The sequence below is a fragment of the Lissotriton vulgaris genome, chromosome 7, assembly GCF_964263255.1.
Source record: "Lissotriton vulgaris chromosome 7, aLisVul1.2, whole genome shotgun sequence".
NCBI classification, from domain to species: domain Eukaryota; kingdom Metazoa; phylum Chordata; class Amphibia; order Caudata; family Salamandridae; genus Lissotriton; species Lissotriton vulgaris.
This window is the reverse complement of record NC_141695.1, coordinates 1,737,109,814-1,737,128,024: the sequence shown is the minus strand read 5'-3', so window position 1 is coordinate 1,737,128,024 and position 18,211 is coordinate 1,737,109,814. Positions and strand designations below refer to the sequence as shown.

At 44.4% G+C, this 18,211-nt stretch overlaps 1 protein-coding gene across 1 annotated transcript in view; it reads left to right on the top strand.

Annotated features, from left to right (window-relative positions):
* LOC147706522 (alpha-2-macroglobulin-like protein 1) overlaps positions 1–18,211 on the top strand; it is a 290,022-nt gene that overhangs the window by 90,956 nt on the left and 180,855 nt on the right. Inside the window, exons 7-8 of the mRNA XM_086932987.1 lie at positions 11,501–11,585; positions 12,475–12,592. Of these exons, the coding sequence (XP_086789113.1) occupies positions 11,501–11,585; positions 12,475–12,592 (203 nt within the window). The remainder of the gene's footprint in view (positions 1–11,500; positions 11,586–12,474; positions 12,593–18,211) is intronic.

Here is an 18,211-nt window from a genome sequence, read left to right as displayed (position 1 = left end):
GAAGAGAGCAACCAATGGCTTATGATCGGTGGCCACTACAAACGGTTTCCCATATACATACAAGTGGAAGGGCCGACACCCCCAGTGGATCACTATTGCCTCCTTCTCAATTTGTGAATAGCGTTGTTCAGTCTCCGTAAGGGAGCGACTAGCGAAGACCACTGGGGTCCAGTCTTCATCGGCTCTCTGACGCTGCATCAGGACAACTCCTAGTCCTACAGGACCAGCGTCCACGGCTACAAGCGTTAGCTTCCGGGGATCGAAAAAGGCCAGCGTGGTGGCATCATACAAGGCTCCCTTGATCTCCTGGAATGCTTTCATCTGTTCCGGCCCCCATCTCCAGGGCGTGGTGTCTTTTGTAAGTTCTCTCAGTGGGAGTGTGAGGTTGGCGAGATCGCGAATAAACCTCCCGCAGTAATTTACCATCCCTAAGAAGCTGCGGACTTCGGTGACAGTAGTGGGGGAAGCGGCTTCTTTGATATCCTTTACCTTGTCCAGATCCGGGTTGACCGCCTCCGCGGAAAAAGTGTATCCAAAAAACTGTAGGTTTCGCTTCAGGAATTCACACTTTTCTCGATGTAGCGTGAGGCCGGCTGCCCTTAGTTTCTGGAACACCTGCACTAGGCGGTTGTTGTGCTGCTCTTGTACGGTGCGGGCGTGTATCATGATGTCATCACTGACATTGATCACCCCGGGTATGTCCGCAATCAGTTCTTGTATGACATTTTGAAATACCTCGGTCGCGCTGGACACCCCAAAGCTGAGACGGGTGTACCTCCGGAGCCCTACGTGGGTCGAGAAGGTCGAGATGTTGCGTGAATCTTCATCGAGCACCAGTTGATGATATCTAGAGCGCAGATCTAGCTTTGAGAACCAGCTGGCTCCCGCCATCTCACCTATCAGGTCTTCAATTGTAGGGGTTATGTGGCGCTCCCTCTTGATGGCAGCTTTGGGGAGGCGCATGTCCACACAAATCCGGACGGCTCCTGGTTGCTTCGGTTTTCGTGTGACCACTATGGGTGAAACCCAGGGAGTGGGGCCCATCACCTTTTCTATTATTCCTGCCGCTTCAAGCTTTTTGAGCTCCTCTTCTACGAGAGGTCTGAGATGGAAGGCAATGCGGAGATGCCTTAGTGCTACCGGCTGCACAGTGTTGTCGATGTGGAGATGTACTTTGCTTCCCGTGAATTTCCCGATGCCTTTGAAGATGTCAGAGAATTCTACTATGAGCTGTTGAATCGACTCCTGGTGTATTCCGAACGCGAACTTGACCACTCCCAGGTCTTCCGCTGCCCAGCATCCGAGCAGCATGCCATGCCCATCTTCTGACACAAATATGTTGGTGGTGATGAATTGGTCTCCATGCGAGAGTGATGCCTTGAATTTCCCTCGGATCCTGAGGGGTTTGTCCTGTCCGTATGCAAACACAGTGATGGGTGACGGACTCAGGATCGGTGGCGGGTCAAGTGTTTGATGAAGGGAGGCAGCCATGAGGTTAATGGTCGCTCCTGTGTCTACCACGGCCATGAGCTCTTGGTCCCCCTCCCGGATTCCGCACTGAGGCAGTCGTCTGGCTTGGCGGGTCGCAGTGCCAATCATGTGCACCTTGTGCACGACTCTCTCCTCCTCCTCGTCATCGTCCATGTCGCTCTGACTGGGATTACCTTCAGGCACGGTGTTCACCACTTGTCTCGGCTTGCGGTATTTCTTTGAGCGGCAAACCTTCTCGAAGTGGTTGAACCGACCACATCCCGAGCATCGCTTCCCCTTGGCTGGGCATTCCGCTGCCGGATGGGGTGTTCCTCCGCAATACCCACAGGTTTTCCCCGTCGTTCCTGCAGCAGCCCCGGTGTTTCTCTTGTTCCACTTTGCTGGTGACTTTACTGTAACGTTGGTGACCGGTTCGGCCTTCACCGGCGCCTGGAGGGCGGCTTCCATATGGGCTGCTCGGGCCTTCGACAATTCTTTGGTTCGACCAAAGGTTAGAATGTCCGCCAGGGGTTTCCCTGACTCTTCTAGGATGCGTTCCTGAATTTTGGCTGACGCGCACCCTTGGATTATCTGTCCCCTTATTTCTTGCGTGGTGTCCGCGAATCCACAGGTTTCCGACAAACTCTTCAACCGTGCATGGTAGGTGTCTAAGGACTCTTCCAGTAGCTGCCGTGCTTGCCTAAAGATGAACCTCTCATAGTCCTGATTAGCCATGGGCTCGAAGTAGGCGTTCAGGGCGTTTATGAGTGAGTGGTGATTCTTTGGCGGAACTTCCACTAGAGTTTTTGCGATGTTGTGGACTTCCTTTCCCCCTAGGTGGAGAATCATTGCCCATTTCTGGTCCTTGTGGACTTTGATGGCTTCGAAGAAGATTAGCAGACAATCCACCCTGTCCTTCCATTTTGGGGCTAGCGATGATGGGGAGCCCTCCACCAGGAACGGCTCAATAGGGGGTATTGTGGCCATGTCTGTGGTGACGGTGCGCGGTGCAGCGGGTGAGTGCCGGGCCTTTGTGATTATTCCCTGGTCTTCCCGACCGTAGGTGTCCTTGCAGGTACCAGTGCTAGTTGGTGGGCGCGGACTGCTGGGCCTTCCAGTGATGAACACGCGAACTCTGTGCGCGGGGGCAGTCCTATGGTTCCTAGCGCAGTGTATTGGGGGCTCCTGTGCGCTCGGTGCTGTCCCACGTGTTTAGGGCTCTTTCCCCCCTTCTGCGGGGCACAAAGCACTCCCCCTAATGCCTCGCGGGTCTGTGGACGGAGCTCGCGGCTCCTGAGGCTCTGCGCGGCATGCCCGGAGTTGAAGGGGCGTGGCTTGGGCCTTGCGATGCTGCCACGTGTCTTCGCCCGGCAGCGCGCTTCACGCCTCGGCTGTCCGCCGAGTGCGGCGCTGCCTGGGGCTTGGGCGCCGGGGAGCTGGGGAAGCCAGCAAGAGCACCGGAGATCTTCGCTCCTGGGGGGGGGTGCCGCGACGTGGGAAGTGGCGCCACGGGAGCGAACGCACATGCGGGGCACAGCAGCTCACCGTATGCTACTGCCGCCACTGGAGTCCCCGATCGGGTTCCTCAACGCGGATCCGCACCGCTTGCGGGCCTGCAGGGCACGAGCACCGCAAGCCAATGGCAGAGCTCGCGGCCGCCCCGTCAGGGCAAAGGTGACAAACACAGCGAGGGCAAGCCCACCCTCGTCGCTAGCTGTTGTGTCGGGGGCCCCTACACTCTGTGGGGCACCTGGGACACTTTAGGCCTGACACGTGGCCGCTTATATGATAATGAAACCACACGGACAACTGGGGGACTGTTAGTGGCTCTGCACGTCGTTGCCAACTGGCGTACGTACATGCTGAGACCCCGTTATTATCTAGGTCACGTGAGGGCTGCGCCGCACGCCTGTTGCGCCACAGGCGTGCATAAGCTGGAACACAACAGGTCCAGGTCTGGCTGATGCTGTTTTCCCGCAGCCGAAACACAATACCTTACTCAGGCCTAGAGAAGCATAGCAGCCTGGTCGCAAATTGTGATTTATGTGCAATTTCTCAAGAACAAAATCCCCATTTTGTTTGTCTGAAATGGATGCATGAGAAAGGTAAAACAACAGAATACCAGTTGAGGAATGGGGAAAGGCTGCAGCTTGGCACACAGCGCTAAAAGCAAACAATAAAATAAGGCAAAGAGCTTTCACAACATGTTGACATCCACAGCACACTGCTGCTGGGAGATCATTTGCATGCTGCTTCATGCAACAACAAGCAGGGATAGCAAATGACTTTGAAGCTTTTGCGAAGGGCAGGGCTCAGGGCTGAAAGCGAGGCTTGGAGCGTGATGTGTTCCAAGCCTCGTAATACATGAGAGAAAAAAAGCATTGGTAAATGCATGGTAAAAAAACGTGGAATGGATTCCCTGGGTGTCTGAGCTAGGGGAAGTTAAGTAAATAATGATAATATTGGAGAAATTTAGGCAGACTTGCTGCCAAGAAAAGAATTCTTCAGATGCACAGGCGAAAGTAGTTCCAGCAATCAAAGCCGATGAGAGGTGGATGATAATGAGTAATCAGGCCTCAGAACACTGAAAGAAGAAGCACTTTAAAAAAAATAAGCACTGGTAAAAGAAATACAACGCTCAAACCATAGAAACAAAGGAAAATTAAAGTGACAAGTCCATGAACAAATAATAAGTGAAGGTGGGATATAAGTCCCTTTTAAGGTACATCAAATACAATAGATTTCATGAGCGCAGTGCAAGAACTGTGCAGGCGAAACCTAACAGAATGTAACCATCTGAGAGCAACATGCGTAGGGTAGTGACAGCAGGCAGCATGGCGCCCAGAAAACAGGTTTTGGTGTTGTTTATATATAAATCTCAGAATAACACTTGTGTCTCTTTGTTTCTGAGTGCTCCCTTCAGCTGAATGAAGTTTATGGTTCATTCTTCACTTCTCATCTTTCTATTTGCTTCACACATGTTCCCATTAGCACATTATCTCCCTTTCTGACCTATCTTGCCACTCATCTTGTTACATCTCTGTCTATTCTCTCCCACTCTGCAGTGAAAAGCTCCATCCTTCTCTCTATTTCTCTAACTCCATTCCATTCTCTCTACCTCTCCCTCTCTAGGCCTCCATCTAATGTTCTCTCTATCAATCTTCCACTTTTCTTCTCTCTCTATTCTTTCTGTGTTTCACTTATTTTCCTTTCCATTTTCTTTGCTCTTCTTCATTACTTGTAGTTTGTGCTTTTCCATTTATCCTTTGCTTTTTCGTCTCCATAATTCATTTTTCATCTTTATTTTCTGCTCCTGTTTATTTCTCTTTGTCTCTTTCACCATTTTTTAATCCTCCCTCACTTTCCGCTTCAGTTATTTTTGTTTTTATCTTGCTTTCTTTTTTATGGGGCAATCAGATTTGGTTTTATGTTTTTTATTCCTTTCACTTTTTGCTTCTATTAGAGTTCTTTCTGTTCTTCATTCTGCCCCATTCTTCCATTATTTTACTTTCCATTTCCATTCCCATTTCACTTTCCTTTTCTCTTTTTCATCCCCTCTTTCTTCACTTCTCTTTCATTCGTTCCTTCTCTTCTATTGTTCCTTTATATCTCTCACTATTCATTTCCCCCACCCAACCTTATTGTCCTTCACATGTTCAATATTTAGCTTTCTCTCAGCTTCAAAGGCCAGGATCCACCATTCTCCAATAGTGGACCCAGACAGTGGTCCGTCCTCACGCGCAGCAAGAAAACACCCAGGACCCACTTTGGGATTTGTTTCTGAAATACATAAGAACATGTCAACCAGTTGGTGGAGGGAGCCCTTTTAGGCATGTAATGCCAGCAGGGACCTTTTCATTCAGCCAGTGGGACTCCACCTGGATGTGGAGACAGCCTCCACCAGAGTAGAGGGCCACCTGCTGACCTCTAAATGAGACCTTAAGTCTGTTACCTTCATTCTCTTCCTCACGTTTTTTTATGACCTTGTTGCTTCTGATATTAATGGAGAAGGTGCCACCTGCCAATCACTTCAGCTCATGCAATAGCAGACAAAAGCAATGGCCGCAGCAGAGCAAGCTTCTCTGCCAGGGACTAGGTAGAGCACAGGCAACAGCAGGCATGACATAAACACACACATGCACGCAAGCACACAGACATGTAGGCAAATGCACATACATGTACTCACACTGTCCAGCAAGGAAGAAATGCGGGTCCCCTCACGTAGAACAGGCTGGTCACGCTTCCTCAATGCTATACACCCACAGCACAGCTGAAGCAACGCCTGCTTTTCACACATAGAGAATACATAGAGCCTCATTTATGGGGTTTTGGCATAGGGCAGCTCAGCAAGTCACCTTGGTGCACTGTTCTACATCCAAGTGAAAAGGCAGGAATGTATGGGATTTTTCCAATACAGCGCATTCCTGTCTTTTCCCCCTGCGCTGGCGCCGTTTCAGCAGCCTAGCGCCAACGCAGGTACCTTGCACCATGGTGCAAGAGGGCCTGTGTTGTAGGCAGGATTGTTTTTGCACAGGAAGGGGTACCTTCCTGCATGAAAACAATCCATGGAAGCGTTTCCCTTTGTGTCCCACAGAATGCAGCACACATAGGAAGAGGAATAAATGAGGAGAAATAAAGATATTTCTCCTTGACATGCCTGCCTTGGGGGGCGTAAGATTTTGACACATTCCCAAGTTTACGAGTCCTTGTAACTCTGGAAATGCATCAAAACCCATGGAAGTTGCATGAGAACACCCACTGCAGCGCCGACGGAATGCCTTCAAGAGGCCACTTAAAGCCATGCAATGTGTGTGGCATCACGGCATCATAAATCTGACTCAGAGCCTTGCGTCACGCAAGTACCACTTTGTATGGATCAAACGTGACGCAAGCCTCCCATAAATATGCCCCACAGTATGGGCAGCAGCTCGAAAATCACTTTCACGTACAAAACAGGTAGAGGACGCAGGTGTGCAGGGCAGAGTCCATGACACTAAACAGGTGCAGGAAGCAATTATGCAGGGTGTAGTCCATGACACCAAACAGGAGCAGGATGCAGTTGTGCAGGGGCGACTTCATGATACTAAACAGGTACAGGGCACCAGCATGCAGGGCAGAGTCCATGACACCTAACAGGTGCAGGAAGCAGTTGTGCAGGGTGCAGTTCATGACACCAAACAGGTGCAGGAAGCAGTTGTGCAGGGTGCAGGTCATGACACCAGACAGGTGCAGGAAGCAGTTGTGCAGGGTGGAGTTCATGACACCAAACAGGTGCAGGAAGCAGTTGTGCAGGGTGCAGGTCATGACACCAAACAGGTGCAGGAAGCAGTCGTGCAGGGTGGAGTCATGACATCAAAAAGGGTCAGGAAGCAGTTAGTGGGGGGCAGAGTCCATAACACTAAATAAGTGCAGAAAGCAGTTGTGCCTGGTGGAGTGCATGACACCAAACAAGTGCAGGACACAGGTGTGCAGGGCAGAGTCCATGACATTAAACAAGTACAGGAAGAAGATGTGCACAGCAGAACCCATGACACTAAATAAGTGCAGGACGCAGTTGTGCACGGTGGAGTCCAATACACCAAACAAGAGGAGAAGTGTGGCTCAATGATTAGAGTGGCAGACCCTGATGCAGAGATCTAGCCCGGGACCAGGGTTCAATTCCCCGCCTCGGCGGGTCTTGGGCTCAAAATTCCACGGACCTGATAATTCTCGCCTCGGTGCCTATTCCAATCATGGAGTCCCACTCTGCAACTCTGGGCAATAGCTTGCTTAATCTCCACAACGGCCCCCACAACGCTAAGGATGCCTGGCCTCCACCTTGGGGTGCCCAGGAGTGGACGCCTCACAGGAAAAGCCAGGATGGGTTCAATAGCGGTATTCGTACAAGCGCCTTGAGACCCTTGCGGGTGAGTAGTGCGCTATACAAGTATCAATTTACATTTTACAATTTTTACACCGAACAAGTGCAGGAAGCGGTTGTGCATGGCGGAGTCCATTACATCAATCAGGTGCAGGAAGCAGTTAGTGGGGGGGGCAGACTCCATTACACAAAACAGGTGCAGGACGTCCATGACACCAAACAAGTACAGGAAGAAGGTGTGCACGGCAGAGCCCATGACACTAAACAAGTGCAGCTGGAAGGGTGTAAGCCTCGACTGCACAAAGCGTGGAAAGCATGGGCAGCCAAATGCAAGTCTTCACCATACAATGTAGGTACAGAACAGGCTGCAGTAGAGGAGACCTATTTACAGAATAGCTACCCTCTTGGGTAGCAGCTAAATGGAACCCCCTTGAAGGGGCAGGTGTACACAGTGGTGAAGTGCCCCACGATATATCTTACACCTTCAGCTACTCCTGCTTTTTAATACACAAACATTTTACAAACCGGCAATTTAATACAATGCTCAAAGCAGTATATAAGTGTTCTAGAATGCAAACTGATGCTCATTGGAAAGCACGTTTTTGATTAAGGCACCACCTATGACGTAGACCCGCTTGGCAGCTTTGAGCCCATGAAGTGCCTCTGGCACATTCCTGCACCCTCCTCCCATGTGAGAATCAAACTACAATACAAACACTTTTGCTCTTGATTTGGCATCAGGTGCAGTTTTGTTTTCACCATGAAAGTTTATGTTTTGAGCAGAGCATCCCAGCTCTAGAGGTTTGAAGAAAACTTAGCAAACTGCAGGACTGCAGAGAATACGAGTATTTTAAAGCGCAGCACGTATTTATTTTTGTGACCATCTTAATGGGAGTCTGGGCTGTGATCCAGTAACGAGGTTACAGTCAGCTCCCCAGCAAGGGCTGCATGTTCTTTTCTTAAAGTGGAAGGAGCCAGTGTGAAATGGGGTATCCAGGGTCCTTACAAAGCTGAAGGATGTTGATTCCCTTGCTCCTGTGCCATCAATACCCCCAAGTCATGCCGCAAACCATACCACTCCAGCATTACAATGGGAGAAGCTATCTTTAGCGCAGCAGGTGCAGTAGCCTAAGGGTGTGGGAGTCCCACTGCACCTCAGCTTTGTCTATTGATTACTACACACCTGATGGGGGCCGGAGCCTTCGTTTTGCTTGCATTTTTCGTGTGTTTCCTGCATGGCCGATTGTAGTTTTCCCTATGTTAGCCTAACTGTGCATGTCAGAGGTATCATTTCCTTTTTGCACACGTCACTATATAAACATGCTTGCTTTGTGTCACATTGTTCTTTCACAAGGAACCTGCATAATTTTTCGTTGTCTGCTCTTTTCGTTGGATTTAGTCTGAACACCACAGACAAGGTCAAACAACAATGTCCCTTGTTATCCGTTATGACCAGACTCTAGCACCTGGACATAACACAAAAGTGCAGCTGTTGTTTATATGCACACATGTCTTGTCATATAGATGAGTACAGGAGCCAAAGCAAACACACATGGAATGAAAGTTCTGAGACGGGAACACCGCCTCTGCTGAGATGTAGAAAGCTCATCTGTGTATGCTAAGGTACAGGGCCGACCACTAATCACAGAGATCTTTGATATAATATATGATCATTTCGCTTCAGTAGCAGGGGAGGGGGATTTAGGCTAGTCTGTCCTATATAATGACAGTTGCAAAAAGAACAATTGATGAACAGAATGTTAATCAATTAATCAATGTCATACATTCACCCCAGTACTGAGATCTGGGCCTAAATCCATCATTTTCTTTTTGCTCCCAATGCCATTCCAGTTCAAACCCAGCCATATGCAAATCAATCTCGACCCTTCTCCTCATGGGAACAGTCCAGCTTGAACTGCCAAGCCAGGTCCTCCCTGAACTGGAATAAGCATCCCGGGGCTGGTTTCGGGGTTTCATCTGTCATTAGCCAGCATAGCTTGACTCCAGTGGCATGGAGAGCACAGGACCCATATAATGTACAGAAAGAGGCCCCCTGCTAATAGGGTAAGGGTTCCTTAAGACAGGGCTCAGTAATTCAATGTAAAGACTTAAGGCAACAGGAATAATACAATCACATTGTAATATGCATAATGAACAAAAACAATTTAAAGAAAGAACCAACAATTGCTATTTTTATCGAGCAAGTACAACATATCTTTTGTTTATTAATTCAATCGACTGTTGTGCAAAACAGTCGATTGCATTTGTGCCACATTGTTCCTTCATGAATGTCAAAATCAGCCATTAAACTATTGTCATTATCATCAAATCATTGTCGTTATCAATGTTTCCAAATTGTTTTTAATTTAATTTACAATTTTGAGGTGGAATATGAATGTTGGTATGATTGCTGATATGATTGGGATAGCATGAATGGGTTAACTTATTACTTTTGTGATCATTAATAACAGATATTTTGTACTTGCTTGATAAAAATAGTAATTGTTGGTTCTTTCTTTTAATTGTTTTTGTTCATTATGCATATTACAATGCAATTGTATTATTCCTGTTGCCTTAAGTCTTTACATGGAGCACATGACCCATGTCTGGACATACTCGTCCCACTCAGGGTAACAAATGCAAAAAGAACAATTGATGGACAGAATATTGAAGAATGTCAAACATTCACCCCAGTACAGAAATCTGGGCCTAAATCCATTGTTTTCTAACTCCCCATGCCATTCCAGTTCAAAGTCAGATATATGCAAATCAGTCTGACACTGCCCCCCCTAACCCCCATGGAAACTGTACAGCCCAAACTGCCAGGCCAGGTCCTCCTTGGACTGGAAACAAGCATCCTGGGACCGGTTTCAGGGTTTCACCCCTCATCAGCCAGGCATGGAGAGCACAGGACCCAGGACTGGGCATACCTGTCTAACTTAGGGCGTGAAGTGCCATGCAAAGAAATGATGGACAGAATGCTGAATGAATCATACATTCATCCCCAGTCAAAGAGCTCTGGGTTAAATCCATTGTCTTTTGGTCACCAAAACACATACACAATAGTAACACAAGCATTAAATATATTTAAAAAGAAAATATATTAATTTCTGAATTTTTCTACATTCTTTATTAAAATAATAAATGTGGAATAAGTGAAAGCATCAAGGAGCAACAACAAATCAATATAAAATTAAATCCCAAAACATCTGACATAACATATATTAATTACAATTCCTAAACCATTAGAAAACGAATTTTGTTTTGGAGATAATATTTGCTAATGTAAGTCCAAAACAAGAACCACTGGTGGAAATGCATACATTATGGGAGAGTAATATTTACTATTCCAACTCCAGGCCCACGAACATTGGAGAAAGTTTATGTATCTGATGTACTATTCTTACTCCACTTCAACAAACACTGTAGAATATGCCTACATTTGGTTAGTCTACAACTAAATAATTCAGAACCCCAACTTTATTTTTAGTTTTAATTTTACGTATACATATGCATTAAATACATAATTTTCAAATAATACATGAAGCACAAATTAGCCTAAACATTGTGAATAAATACGTCAAAAGTAACATTCAAATAATAATGCGCTGTTGCCATTTCAGCAGCCGAGCGCAAATGCAGGCACCCTTGTAACATGGTGCAAGGGTGCCTGTGTTGTCGGCAGGATTGTTTTTATGCAGGAAACAATCCTAAGAGGCCTTTTCATCTTTCGATGTTTGCAACATAGAAGAGGAAAAAACAAGGAGAAATAAAGATATTTCACTGCTTTAGGCATCACTTCAGGAGGAGTAAGATGTTGGCGCTTCCCCAGGTATACATGTTCTACTAATTTTGTGGAAATGTCAAAACCCATGGGTGTTGTGTGAGCCCATTGCAATGCCCATGGAATGTCTCCCGCGATTTGCGCTGCCTTGCCTTACTCCACATCTATGAGGCCATTCATAGCCACAAATAGGGGCTTTACGTGGCCTCATAGAGATGAAATTGTATTTTGTGCCGCCAGAGCGCCACGCATAGTGACACTCCAGTGCTGCAAGGGGCTCCTAGATATGCCCCTAAATGTCTGCCATTACCTTGAGTTAGAGATGCTGTTGATGACTATTGCCCCCTTCATTTAATTTTTTATTTTTACTCGTATGCCTCCAATAGCGTTTCCAAAGTTTGAGGTCATCACCACGCTTCCTCAGGTTATCACCCTGGACGATGACAGTTTCCACTTCGGAGTCTGTGGCAGGTGAGTGTGAATGGGCACGGGTTGAATTTTATGTGGCTCCCAGAATAATAAACAGAATGACTAGTGAGGGATGAATATCCAGTGCTTTGGGGAGAGGAGTTGGCCTAACGGCTAGGGCAGTCGACCTCGAATCTGGGGAACTGGGTTCGAGTCTCGGCAACGATGCTCAACATCCTGTGATTCAGGGCAAATCACTTAATCTCCTGATGCCTGAATGTGGCCAGAATGTGTCCTCATGTAACGCAACTAGTGCTATGTAATGCGCTCTGATACCCGATTTCTGTCAAGTTTGCGCTATATAAAACTCTATAAAAAATAAATAAAAGTACTCATCCTAAGTATGACACTGGTGGAGGTTCTGAGTAGAGAAAAGACACATGGGGCAGCAGTGCCCGTTGCCTTGAAGGAAGCGGAAAAAGTGAAGCAATAAAAACACCAGTAACCCACCAAAGTATGTTACCAAGTTAGAAGTGACATCCAGTGGAGAACAATACTATGACACTCAAGGAGATTCCAGAGAGACTTTAAGTCTTCTTGGCCATTAAAAGTCACTGTAGTTTCAGTTTATCTTTTTTGGACAGGAAACAAAATAATATCCCATGCCTAAAACTTTGGAAGTCTTTCAAATTTTTTGAAGCCTACATATTTTTATGCCAAAGCTGTTGGGAATGAATGTCTCTAACTGGAAAAGTAACCTAGAAATCATTAGCTGAATGATGTTATTTTATGTTTTCAGTTCATAGAACAATAGAAACACAGAAGGCTAAGCAGCCAGTATAAATTCTAGAACTTCCAAAACACAGCAATGGCTGGAGTCACAAAGCAAGGCCCACCTCTGAGAGACCCCCATGCTACATCCATCCTTCATTCCTCTTCCCTTCCATGGCAGGTATAACTACAGGAGGCCAGTCTCAGGCTTTGTCAGTGGCACTTTATGCCTGAAGGCTGCCAGCTACTACTGGCAGGAAGAGAGACCCGCTGACATCTGCCAGGAGTTCCAAGGCCAGGTAAGAGTTTATTTGTTGGGAGGAGAAGGGGCTGATGGAGGGATCTGTTGGGGATGCGTAACAATCAGTGGACGACATAATGCCATCCATGGGAAACATTGTGATGTTATGTTAATTTATGCTATGGTATGGTATGTTATGTCATGTTATCTTATGGCGCTATGTTTTGCTATGTCATGTTACATGTTTTTAGCTTGTACATTGACAATGTATATATTTTCAGAGGCTCTGAATGTAGAGCTAAGAATAGTACAACTATACTTACCTTTGTGTACTGTTAAAATATGTTAACAGCTGATATTCTGACTACTATATTATTATAGGAGAATATTTATACATAGAATTCTGACATACAACCCTTGTGTGGGAGGAACACCAAACATGTGAGATTGTGCACTGAAGTATGGGATCTGAACCATGCGAGTGAGGCTGTGCTCCAAGACATGAGACTCACATCAAGCGTGTGCAACTGTGACCAAGACGAGGCTCACATTCATTTATTGTCATTGGGGTCAAAGAGGTGATATTCATATCCAATGAATGTATGAGAAATCAGGACCTGTTTGCGGGGTCCCCCCACTTTGTGCCCCCATTTTGACTACTAAGTGCCTTTCGATTGTAACATACGGTACAAGTCGTAGAAAATAAATTCACGAAAAGGCTTTTGATGATGCCTAACAGCGCCCCTAATTGCCTATGTCATGATGAATTGGGGATAGAACATATAGAAGAACGCATATTGTGTGCCCCTTTATTACTATGGGTGAAAAGGTGGTTTTTTGAAGAACTAGCATTCTCTCGAGAAATAATAAAAGATTGTAAAAACTTGGCCAGTGCACTAAAAATACCATGGCTTCATTTTGTGAAAGATACATTTTATGAAATTGGACGGAGGCAGTTCTACGATATCCCTGAAAGCATCCCTTTGAACGCCAAAGGTGCCATCAAAGAGGCTTTACACTCAAGGGTAGACGTGCGTTATCACCGCCAAGATGAGATTGCTCCCATGTACTTGTCCCCTCCCCAAATGCAATATTATTTAACATTTACTACCAATCTCCAGATTAGATTTTATTTAACTAGATTTCCCCTAGGCAACGTGCATTTGCTACTGGCATTTCCACGCCAGAGTGGTTGGGCTAACGACCTCTCACCCTGCCCATGTGATAACTTGACAAGTCAAAGCACTTTACACTTTATCTCATTGTGCACTTTATATAAAACACCACAGAGTACATTTTTAAGACCACTGCTAAAGAAAATTCATCTTTGTACATATACTTATCGTTTTACATTTTTGAATTCACTGGCCACCCCTGATATTTGTATTGCGGAAGCCAACTATATAAAAGCATCATTGGCCATCAGAAAAAGATATGAGTAATAACACCCTGAGCATTCTCTCCGAATTAATCATATACAAAGAGTCGCATGACCTTGGTATTTTTTATGAGTAAGTAAGTAAGTAAGTAAATGAATTTATTTGTTGATTACTTAAAATCATTATAAAAAAAAGTACATATCTAAAACAAAATCTGAGTGAACATATACAGATACAATGCCTTAACATGAGATGATCAACATTAGTTTAACTATTTTCCATTATCCAATAGCAAAAAAAAGTGCATTGTAATTACAGCACCAAGACTAAAGTGCATTATGCTAGCAGCAAATATTAACCGTTTTTTTCTCATTTATCAATAACAGTTAACCGCAACAGAATACAGTGCGTTGTGTTCGCGGCACCCAGACTAAAGTGCATTGTGCTACCAGCAAATATTAACAGTTTTTCAATAACAATTAGCCTCAAAAGAAAAATACAGTTAATGACAATTTTTACAGACTGTCAGTAACAATTAGCAGCTGAAAAAAAAGTGCATTTGATTTTCCACGACAGAGCTAAAGTGCCTTAGGGTAGCAGCAAAAAGTTACGAATGACTGTATTAGTTGAAAAATATACAATGCTCCTACCAGAAATAAACTGCACATGTGCTGACCTCTAGGATCATAGAAATTGATTATACTTAAAGTGCCATCGACAGTTATGAGATTACCTTTAAAATACAACATTACAAAGGGTAAACTACAACATAAATTATGCAAATTTTACACAAATTCAGAATGACTTAAAAATACAATAAAATAGCCCACCTACTCCCTAAAAGCAATTGAAATCATTATATCATTACCATAACGGATATATTAATTGCTTCAAATGTCAGCTCTACGTTAATAATTTTTCGCTATCAGGATAAACTTAACAAATTGGTGTATAATGCGAGTATTGACACCTCGCAAACAGAATATAGTTGCAGTCCTACAAGTTCTAACTCCCAATTCTTTAAAAATAGGCTTTAGAACAGTCTTTCGCTCCTGTAACATTTGTGGACATAAGGTTACAATGTGCTGTAAGGTTTCATCACACAGCCCACAAAGCCTACAAATTTTCAATGACCATTTATTCTCCCATTTTGGGGTTCCGTCTTTAGTTGGATAGATGCCAAACCTTAGTAGCATGAATTTATATTTAATCAGCGGTTTTAAATGAAAAAGCAAATAAGGTTGGACTAACAATTTATCAAAAGAGTTAACTATGGACCAGAAGTGATTTTTTTTCCTCAATTCGTCTTTATCTGTTATTTCAGACAGTAGAGGAACAGTTTGGTTAATTGATTTTTTATACACCATTTTACTGCTCACTTCATCTACTAAATTTGGGCATTCAAAATTGCACATACACTTAGTTAAATAATCCTGCCAACTACTCGAATATTCACTCGTCAAAATCTCAAGCCAGCACACATTTGCTAACGTGCCCTCTTCGGCTCCAGATAGCACCAATAAAGTTTTTAAATACGATGATTGTCGGACCAATAGCTGTTTCCTCAGACCAAATTCCAGTCTTAAATTGGCAAGAGAAATCTGTCTGGGAACCCTGAAAACTGATTTATACGTCCTTGCTTCTATGTCATCAAGCAGTTTCGCATCCTTGCCTCGAAAGATTATTGAACCATAGTCCAAGGATGGAATTAGCTTTGCTCTCATGACCTTCAGCAAGTGGTCGTAATTAGGGCATGATAACTTATCCCTCAGTTTTCTAAAGGCAAATGCAAGCGAAGTACCTTTGGCCTCTAGATTATTAAAATGCCGCCTAATGACAAACCATCATCAAATGTGATTCCCAAATATTTATATGTTTTTACACATTTTATAGCCAAACCATTAATATTCCATTCCTTTACGCCCGGGTTATCTTTTCCAATTGTCATTATTATTATTTTTTTGTATTAATTGTTAAACCATTTTGTGTGACATATATGATAAAGGAATTTATTAATCTTTTTAACCCTATAACAGTTTGGCTTAATAAGCTGGTGTCATCCGCGTACTGTAAGTGTTTGATCTCTTTGCCCAACACAGAAAATGGGCTGGGAGATCAGACATAAAAAGATTAAAAAGACAAGGAGCCAAAACACACCCTTGTTTCAAGCCGACATTAGTTTCAAGGTGACGGGTCGTATGTCTAACGTCGCCAATTTTGATCTGCACCCAGGTACCGGAGTATAATAATTTGATCATTTTTAAAAGTGTGTCTGATATGCCCCAATTCATTACCTTCAACCAAAGAATGTTTCTGGGGACAGAATCAAACGCGGCTTTTAAGTCTATGAAACAGATGTACAATATTTGTTTCCTACATTTTGCTCTTTTGCCTAATAATGTCAATAAAATCAAACTGGTGAGAGTTAATTCTCCCTTTCTAAAACCGGTTTGTAAATTTGGAATCAGTTCTTCTCTCGGTATTTTTTATAATTTATCTTTTAACATATTGTTCAAATTGGACGATAATGTACCTGAAAATTTTAATGGAACCTGAAATTGAAATCAAGTTGGATCTTTGTTTGATGGTATTTTTAAAAAATGTGCACATTTTAAGGTTACGGATTTGAATTAACCGGGAAATTCTGGTGGTGTACTCAGCTGCCATACATGTCACTAGAAAAGCACCTTAATTTAGGAATTGGCATGGTCTGTTTAACTATTGAATATTGACACTTGAAGCCACTTTGCTTGACCCAGCGGATGAATTTTAGTAAAGAAAATAACGTTAGAGTATTGTTAATTGGTCCTGGCCAGCATCAGATGTCGGTGTTTCAGATGCATTGAATGTCTTTTGTATTCTTTTATGGCTGGTTAAGCCAAACAAAGATGAATGACTGACTGACTACTAGGTGCTGGTTTTCTGACTCTGACTTCGCCTTGGGCTCTGCTAACCAGACCCAGGGCTCTGATTAAAAGTATGGTAATTAGGTGTAATTACAATTGGTACTGACAAACTAGCTGTAAGTTCCTAATATATAATAGTGCATGTAGGGTTAGAGGCCCAGAAGACTTAATACACTTAAGTGTGCACTACTGTGTTGCTTGCTGTCATTTTAAAGGAAAAACTGCCTTTCAGGCTGCCTTTACATTAAATTGATATGACTTTGGATTTAAAGGTGTGTCCAGAGTCTCAAACGACCTTATATTTATATATTAGTCACCCGTAAGTTTTTCCCATATGTGTCCCTGAGTAGTTTGCCTTGTAACTACAAGCAGGGACATTATAAAATATATTTTATACGCCCTGGTGAGGGAATCACTGCCAATGTAGTTTCCCCCATTTTAGAAAACTATCTCCATAGGCTAACATGGGAATATCTAAGTATAATTATTGACAGGACCGAGCAAGAAATATCATTCAAAGAATCAAAATTATAGTTATGATAAATCCAACAACTTGACACTGATAGAGTTATAATAACTATTACAGAGTAGAAGTTATACTAGTTATGCCTTCCAACTGCCCTCTCCTGGTTGGTCAGCCTCTGCCAGGCCGAGCCAAGCTGTCTTAATGAGATATGAAGTGGCCAGCTAGAGAGACAAAGGATTTCCCGTGGGTGGAGAACTACGGCTGCAGAAGCAAAAGGTAGGATGAGGTAGAGTAGCCAGACTTGTCTTCCAAGGGAGAATGACACATCAGGACAGCTCAGGCTCACCCCCACATCCTGCGCCCCAAGCCTCACAAGAGGTCCTGTAATTAGATGAGTGATGGGGCTGGAAGGGGAGTGTTAGAGAATCGTAGCCACACCAGTGGGTTGGTTTAGTGAGATCTAACCCTCCAGGAGAGAGTTTCTCCATTTTGGATTTTGGAAGAATAGTGCTTTTTGGGACAAGAATATACCACACTTTGGAGCGAGTGGTCATACCTGACGGTGGCACCCTGCATCCTATTGGTCAGGAGTGCCCCCTTCTTGACACTCAGAAACGCTGAATAAATATGGAAGCATTGCCAAGCAACTCAGATCTAGCTCCTGAAACACAAGGAGAAGGAGGACTGCCCTGCTGAAACCCTGATCTGCACCCAAAGGACTGCATTCTGAAGGACTGCACCTGCTGCATAATCTGGTACTACTGCCCTAAGGACTTTGCCTAGCTTCACAAGGATTACGGAGTGGAATGCCTGCAAGCTACAGGTTAACAGAGCCCACCTGCATCATCTCCACCAAAAAGTCCCCAGTTTGAAGGGCATCCAGTGGACTTTTAAGGATTTGGCAGGTGCATTGTGGGAATTGAAGT